At 38.6% G+C, this 8774-nt stretch overlaps 1 protein-coding gene across 1 annotated transcript; it reads right to left on the bottom strand.

Moving 5' to 3' along the window:
- Positions 1-209: 209 nt before the first annotated feature.
- LOC125484000 (transitional endoplasmic reticulum ATPase-like) lies at positions 210-6810 on the bottom strand. Its single transcript, XM_048601004.1, has 3 exons — positions 6653-6810; positions 6368-6522; positions 210-760 (listed from the first exon to the last, which is right to left on the bottom strand). The coding sequence occupies exons 1-3, from the start codon at positions 6653-6655 to the stop codon at positions 655-657; spliced, it is 264 nt and encodes an 87-aa protein (XP_048456961.1). The 5' UTR covers positions 6656-6810; the 3' UTR covers positions 210-654.
- Between the last annotated feature and the right edge of the window lie 1964 nt (positions 6811-8774).

Raw genomic sequence — 8774 nt, 5'->3', positions numbered from 1 at the left:
ACAAAATCACACCCAATTCTTCTTCAGTTGAAGAGCCATTGATGGTTACTGTCCCTTAAGAGATTAAAAAAGAAAGAGAGTAATGCAACAAATTGAAAATAATACTCTGCACAAGATCAAAAATTGTAACCACAGCACGAAATGTTTCTACAGACCAATTACATTTTTACCCTGAAAATGCAGCATAAAATTCAGGCAACACACAGTTCTTTATTAGAGGTGCAACAATTCAATTTTATTATCAGATCATATTAAGTTCCTTAACATCTTTTCAAACTTATACATTTATCATGTCACCTACTGAAATAAAAAAAATGAAGTTCCATAAGCATTTTGTATTTTTTTTTTCAGGCTACAGTTATACTCACTGCAAAAGCTGCTGAATCTGCTTCATCAATTTGAACAGAAGTTTCCCAGAAGGTAGTCATTGACTACTCTGCAGTGATTTAACAGTTAACTTCACATCCAACATCAAGAATAGGTTCATTAGAAGAAACCCCTGGAACCAGATTATTGAAAGCTGCACATGCTTCTCTGACTGGACTGAAGGGGTGGGGTGGGGTGGGGAGGGGAGGGGAGGGAAGGGAAAAGCAACAGTCCAAGAAATGGAAATTGTACAACTTGGCCTGGTAAAATTTGGTCCACAATGTATGTTTAACCATACAGATCATCATCATTGTCTTCACTGAACATGTTTCCACCACTGCCTCCTCCAGTTCCTTGGCTTGGTCCTGCACCTGCTTGACTACTAGATGGGAATCTGCAAGTAGTAGAGGCAATGTTAGCCTTAATGTTAAAATATATTTTAGTACCAAAAAATATTGCAACGCATTGATTCTAGTCAGATCTATTTGATAAAATTAGGGCTAAGATAGGATTTGGTGTGATTTTACTTAAACCAAAACAAACGTTGCTGAATTTAAACTAAACACTACATACAGTTAGCACAATTTATTATATTAATAAACAAAGAACAGTCGAGGTTATGCTTGGGGTGATTTCTCTCAGCCAGCTGTGCCCTTACCTTCTGAATGTAATGACTCAGACAAATGGCACTGGATGCCATTTGAGTTAAATGTCTACTGTTCATTTGAGAGCAGATTGTATCTTGGTGTGCTATAACACCTAGTGTCAATGAAGTTTATCTCAGTCCCATTCAGAGTCCCTCAGTGGTGGTCAGATGGACTTTTTCTTTTGATGCAAATTGAGCTATAACCCACCAGATCAGGTAATATGAGTCATTTCTTGAGAGGACACTTGCTTAGCCTGAATTACAGCCAATTTGAGGCACTATGTTTTAGAAAACACATACAGCAAGTGCAGAAAAGATTTACAATAAAACAATTTCAGTTAACTGAATAGATTAGAGAGACTAAAACTACTCTTAAATATGAAAAGGTTGAAAGATTTGATGGAGATATTCAAAATCATGTGGGGTCTGTATACAGTAAAGAGAGGAAAACTGTTCAGACTGAGGACAGGATCAACAAATAGAGGACACCAATTTAAGGTGAAAGGCAAAAGAACCAAAGACAACATATGGAAAAACTTGAAATAATTGTTTTGCATTAATAAAAGCATAGGGGACAAAAAAAATAGTAACTACAGGCCAGTTATCTTAACATTAGTAATCAGGAGAGTGTTAAGTTAGCTTAACATCAGTAATTGGGAGAGTGTTAAAGAGTCTAGCAGAGCATTAAGAAATGCATAACATGATCAAGCAGATTCAACAGAGCTTCATGAAGAACAATCATGCCCGACAAATGTACTACAATTCTTTGAGGAGGTAACAAGCTAAATAGAGAAAAGGAGAAGCAATGCATGTAATACCTTTGGATTTTCAGAAGGCATTTGGTAAGGTACCATACAGTAAGACTACTTAATTTAAGAGTACATGGTGTTGGAAGTAATATATTAGCATGGATGGAAGACTGGCTAACTGATAGATGACAGTTGGAATTTTCACGAGAGCAAATTGTAACTCCACAGGAATCAGTATTGAGGGCACAATTATTTACATATGTATAAATGACTTGTACGAGCAAAGCGAATGTGCTATGGTCAAGTTTGTGGATGACACACAAATAAATGGGAAGGCAAGTGGTGAGAATGACTCAGTCTGCAGGACATATACAGATAGAGTGAATGAATAAAAACGTGGTAGGTGGAATACACTGAGATTATGCACTTTGCCAGGAAGAATATAGGAGCTGATTATTACTTAAAATGGAGAAAGACTGTAGAAAGCTTTGGAACAGATTGATTTTGGGAACACTTGCCTATGAATCACAAAAAGCTAGCATCCAAGTTCGAGATAGTAGGAACTGCAGATGCTGGAGAATCCAAGTTCAGTGGGTAACACAGAAGGAAAATGGAATCTTGGGCTTTATTTCAAAGGGAATGAAGTATAAAAGTAGGAAGGTTTTGCTAAAACTATGCAAGGCTTTAGTCCGACCTGGAATATTGTGAACAGTTTTGGGTCTGTTACCCAAGAAAAGATGCACCAGTATTGAAGGCAGTCCAAAGAAGGCACACTAAGTTGATACCAAGTACGGAAGGATTGTCTTAAGAGGACAGATGGAGTAGTTTAGACCTGTACTTGTTGTAATAAAGAATGAGAGGTGACCTTATTGAAACATACAAGATTCTTAAACTTGACAAGGTAGAGGAGGAAAGATTGTTTCCCCTTGTGCAACTGTCTAGGAATAGATGGCATAATCTCTGTATATAGCGGGATGGGAAGATGTGGAGGAATGCCTTTTCTCAGACAGTAGTGACGTGTGAAATTCTTCACCAGAGGGTTGTTGAGGCTGAGTCTTTAAGTATTTTCAAGGCTGAAATAGACAGATATTTAGTCAGTAAGGGGTGTCAAGGGTTATGAAGAAATGGCAGGAAAATGCAACTGAGGACTATCAGATCAGCCACGACCTTACAGAACAGCAGAGCAGACTTGATGGGCTGAATGACCTCTTTCTGCTCCTACGTCTTATGGTCTAAAGTGGGTTAGGATCTGAAATGCACTGCTTCAATATGTATGCGGTTCAAGCAGATTCAATTCTGGCATCTGGGAATTAGATAATTAACTGAACAGAAAAATGTACTGAGAAAGGTCAAGAAGACAAAAATTTGAAGGGCTGCAGAGAAACAGAGTCTGGAAAAGTGTGGGTGAGTGAGAGTAGACAAGTTACTCTTCTTTCTGTACTGTAACCATTCTATGTTTAAGATATTCCTGGCACCTTTGGCTCAACATATGCATAGGCACCCAGCACATTTCACTGATTTGTTACTTGAACGCCTATATCTCAGCCACCCAGTCAGTAAAACTCCTCTCAGCAACTATCCTGTCAAGTCCCTCTTCTGATTACATCGCAATCCCTGAAAGATCCCAACGGCAGGACAGACTGATGATGCAGTGGTAAACACCCTTACTAAATGCACTTCATTTCATTTATTTAGCATTTTATTTACAGGTAGATCTCCTATAACAGTGCTAGTTGTGTTCTTGTGTGACCTTGTGCCACAGGAAATCACATTACAGGGAAATTGCTATACTGAACAGCAGAAAGTTTGTGTTTCAAACAGCATCCACTGTTCATCAGTTGCATTACAGCCAATTCGTGTCAACGAAACACGCGTTATAGCAAAATTATCCATAATTCATTTTTGGGGATTGCATCACTGGCAAGACTAGCATTTACTGCCCATTTTCAATAGCCATTTCCTGAATGGCTTGCGACAGCTAATGCAGAGGACAGCTAAGGGCATTCCTGCAGTCTGGAGTCACACACAGGCCACTCCAGGTAAGGATTACAAATTACCTTCCATAAAGGACATTGTTGTAAATACCTCTCTTGTTCACCAATGGACAACGATTACATTATCACTAAAATAAAACAAAGAACTGTAGATGTTGGAAATCTGAAGCAAAGACAGAAATTGCTGGAAAAACTCAGCAGGTCGATGACCCTTCTTTTGGAAATTCTGTCTCAGACCAATGGTTCTACGATGTGCATTGGAATCCCATTATGACAGGTTGTGAAATTTGATTTCTGTAAAAATCCAGAATTAAAAGCTAACTGTGATCATGCAACAAATAAAAAATGAAACTGCTGGAAAACTTCAGTTGTGAACAGAAACCAGACTTAATGCTTTGACGTAGGGTCCTGAAGTAGGGTCACAAATTTACCATCTGTCATGGTGAGATTCAAATTCACATCCCCATCTGTGACTGGATTTCTAGTGCAGTGACATTACCACTAGCCCACTACCTCTACCCCCACCCCAACTATGAAGGTGGACACCAAGTCCCACGGCATCAAGTCAAAAGTTTTGGCATCACAATGATCCGGAAAAGATCAAATAAATCAAAACTGGGAATCTATAATTTAGGTGGATCATCAACAGCATCATTCTGCTTTATCATCTGTGACCTCATGACACTCAAATTGATCATCATGATCAAGCCAGGAGTTTGATGAGGATTGCATGAAATATGCCAGGAACAGTGTCAAGAGATAGCCAAAAATGAAGTACAACATGAAGCAGCTATAAAAATCAATGCAAGTTAATCTTGCAACAGACTAAGACAAGCAATCCCACAACTAATAAAATCAGGTAAAGGCACTCAAATCCTGCCACATCAAGTCATGAAAGGTGGATGACAACAAACTAACTGCAAGAGGCAGCTTCATGTACTTTTAAATCTACTTTTTGTCCCCATTTTTCAAAATAGCACAGCATGGATTTTTGATCTGATCTCCAGCCAAACTGTGTCCTTATTTCCCAAACTAAGATCACTAGATGCTGTTTTTAGACCACCCTTTAATATTATAGCTTCTTCCTTTTCCCCATCCAAAAGTAAGTAATTCTCAATATTTAGTTCCTAACCTGGATCACACTACAACTAAGCTTCTATAACCGAGATCAAATGGATTTAGTTTTTTTTGAAAGAAATGTTTCAAGGAGATACAAATAAGAGCAGGCCACTCGGCCCATCGAGCCTGCTCTGCCATTCAGTAAGATGGTGGCTGAACTGATTCTAATCTTGACTCTACAATCTGTAAACCTCTGATAATCTTTCATTGCCTTGGTCATCAAAAGTCTATCTACGTTATCTTAAAATTATCTAAAAGATTCTACATCCAGCACCTTTTGAGGAAGGGAATTCCTAAGACAACACTCAAAAAACGATGCCCTCATCTGTTTTAAATGGACTCCCTGTTATTTTTAAATTTATGACTCCTAGTCCTAGTTTCTCCCACAAGAGGAAACATCCTTTCAACTTCTACTCGATCAGTCCTTTCAGGATCTTATACAGGCAGTCCCTGGGCTGCAAATATGTTCCGTTCTGTAGTCCGTTCACAAATCGATTTGTATGCAAGTTGGAATGCAGGACAATGTACTTAGGAACAGCTGCTTTACAAGAAATGTTCTTATGTCAGATCTTTAAAATTACAACCATGTATGAGACTGAATTCATATGTTCAATGTTCGTAAATCAGGCATCCCTGATATATTTTAATTAAGTCACCTCTGATACTTCTGAACTCCAGAAAATTCAAGGCTAAACAGTATAGCCTTTCCACATAAGGCAATCCACTTGTGATTCATACTGTTTGAACCACCAATTCAACTGGGACAACACCAAGATCCTGGGACAAGCAAAGCAGAGACAAGCACGGGAATTCCTAGAAGCCTGGTACTCCACGAAGAAAGCCATCAACCTAATAGCCTGGTACTCCACCACGAAAGCCATCAACAAACACAGAGCTCGACCCCATATACACTTCACTGTGAAGGAAAACCAGAAGTGAGGTAATCCAGCTCAATGGACTCCAAAGTTTAAATAACAGGCAGGAAAACACAATGGTGCTTCATCGGAGGCTGCAATGACTATGTTACCTAGCAGAGTAATGAAACGTCTGCAGAGAAACAATGAACCAGCTCAGTGAGCCAACCAACCACAAGATTCTAATCTGATGGTCACTATGCCTTTCGAGTCTGTTCTGCCATTTACTAAGTTCATGGCTGAGATTCAGGGAGCAGCTGGGACTTTTTTATTATGCGATTGATTGTGAGCCAATCTGCATGAAGGAATCTCTAAACTACACTGTAAACAGAGTCACAAACATTGAATGCAAAGAAGAAACATGAAATTTAGATCCAAGAAGTTTCACAAAGAGACAAAGGAAATTAAAGTTATTTGTTCATCAGAAGCAAATCAGTATACAAGACTATTTCTGTCATGACCGTCACCTATATACAACCACATTATTTGCAGATTTGTACAAAACTGTTAATGTGCACCAGGGAACCTTCTAACATGTCACACCTCAAGTAAAATGATAAAGGATACAAAAATACTTGCCTGAAACTGCCAAATCCACGACTCTGCTGCAGTGTTTGTGCAAACATTTCATACTTTCGAATATCATTATCACTGACGGAGCGGCGTGCATAGCGCATAGCTTCCTCAAAATGGTCCTTGCGTATCTCAGGAACAGGATCATCTTCTTCAACCTCCTGCAATTAAAGCCATCAAGTATTTTAATAAGCCTCATTAAAGACAGAAGTCAATAATAGGTTTGGAATAAACAAAAACAGACATTTAATATTTAGTTAGTATAACGGTTACTGATAATTGTGCACCTACCATAGCCGAAGGGTTGCCTTGTCTTTCACGTTCTCGTCTGATTTCGCTTTCAATAGATTCTCTGATTGCAAGTTTACAGGCTCGCTGACAGATTTCAGTCAAATCAGCTCCAGAAAACCCATTGGTGGTCTTGGCCAAATATTCCAAGTCAACTTCCTACAAAGTGACATTCATGGAACATTACATCATGAACAAATTTCTCATGAATACAAACAATATTCAATGATAATGATACAGTTAGGTGATTGAACACAGAACTTGGATCCCCAAATAAAGACGAACCTCTTACAATCAGCGAGCATCTTGTAAAATAATCCTTAAGGTTCAGTTTTAAGTTAACACGTGCAAGTTAGTAAGCTAAAAGTTCAATAGAATGCACTTCAGAATAATGAAATACTAGTAAACCTATCCTAAAGACGACTATCATAAGCTCACAGCTTCCTCACATCTGATCCACCTTCGTTTAAAAAAAAAACTTAAGCGAGGATAGCCCTAAAGCAGATGAACTATTAAAGGTTGAATTCCATGTGCTACAAATCGGATTGCTGGTTGGCAAGGTCAAGTGTCAAAAATCATGTAACAGCCGCTTTTAAAAAAACTTCTGAAATCCAGGTTCATGAAAATCTACCGAAATACACAAGAGATCTTACATTTTGGTACAGAAGCCCATGAGTCTGGGAGAACAAACAATCAAATCAGTGGCAAGGAGGTTGGTTAGGAGATTTAAAAAAATGTGCAAACCAAGTACTCAGGCTTATTTGTAGAAGGACTGAACTGAAAAGGAGAGAAGTTATGCCAAACTGCTCATATATTGGTTGGCCAAACAGTTAGTGAAGGGAGCAGGAGAAAAAAAAAGTGGTCAACAGTACCTAGAGAAGCAGGCAAGAGGGAGACCCCAAGCCAGTCAGTCTGATTTCACAGGGGACTGATCACTCCGACATCATACAGGAAAACAGGTAGCTGATTCATTGGTGAGTGTTTTTCTCCTTTATGTTTTGAAACTTGGGTAATCTTAGTAAACGTAAATTGTTGGTAGAAGGTTGACTAATAACAGTAAAGCTTATTAGACTGCTGAGTATTTCTTGTATCTCAACTAGGAAATTGCAATTGTACTACAATTAAGGAAGAAATTCTGCTAAAGGAATCTAAGCAGCTATGGGTAAATTAGAAAGCAACATCTTAAAAGGCAATCGTTTCTGGATAGTCCCGTGCCACGAGCAATTGGTCATTGGGTAAGTAAGCTCAGAGAGATAAATGCACGACCAGAAAAACAGTGAGAAATGTATTTCAAGTCATAGCATTGACATCAGTACTGGGAAAACAGGAGCTCTCTACCATTGGATCAGTTTTTATCGGTGTTAGGGCCAGTGAACTTGTGAATTCTTTAACTAAGGCAGTAGGAAGTGCTTTAAAAACTAAAAGTTAGAGACACTGATCTTATAAGAGAAAGTGTGGTAAATCAAAGAGAAACAAGATGAAAGAATTGGGTTGTAATTTGGGCAATGATACAGGAAAGGATGAGACAGACAACACAAATTTAACAGTGCAACAGCAGATAAGATAGCAAAAATGATAATAACAACAGAATTCAAGGTTCTGCATCTCAGAAATGCAGCGTTCATAACAAAGTGGATGAATTGTTAGGACAGCTAAAATAAACATGTATAACCTGATAGCACAAGTCAGTCCTAAATACTGAGGGAGATTTGATATTTCACAAAGACAGGAAGCTAGGATAGGTGAGACAGCTTATCAAATTAACATTATCATTAGTAGAGTGGTGAAAGATGATCTTAGTTCAAAATGCAATACATAGAATCGGATGGGGGAGAAGAAATAAGAAATAGAAAAGTAAAAAGTCAAAAGTCACTTGAGTTTAGTCTATAGGCCCTCAGACAGGAATAAAAAGGGCACGTAAGAAAGGAACTGCAAGAATCACGAGTGACTTTAATCCACATGTAGACTGCATGAACTACATTGGAAAAGGTGACCTAAACAATGAGTAAATGGAGAGTTTCCAGAACAAGAGATAACAAGGTGTAGAGCTGGATGAACACAGCAGGCCAAGCAGCATCAGAGGAGCAGGAAGGCTGACGTTTCGGGCCTAGACCCTTCAGAAATC

Source organism: Rhincodon typus, chromosome 1 (assembly GCF_021869965.1).
Source record: "Rhincodon typus isolate 14 chromosome 1, sRhiTyp1.1, whole genome shotgun sequence".
NCBI classification, from domain to species: domain Eukaryota; kingdom Metazoa; phylum Chordata; class Chondrichthyes; order Orectolobiformes; family Rhincodontidae; genus Rhincodon; species Rhincodon typus.
This window is presented reverse-complemented; position numbering and strand designations above follow the sequence as displayed.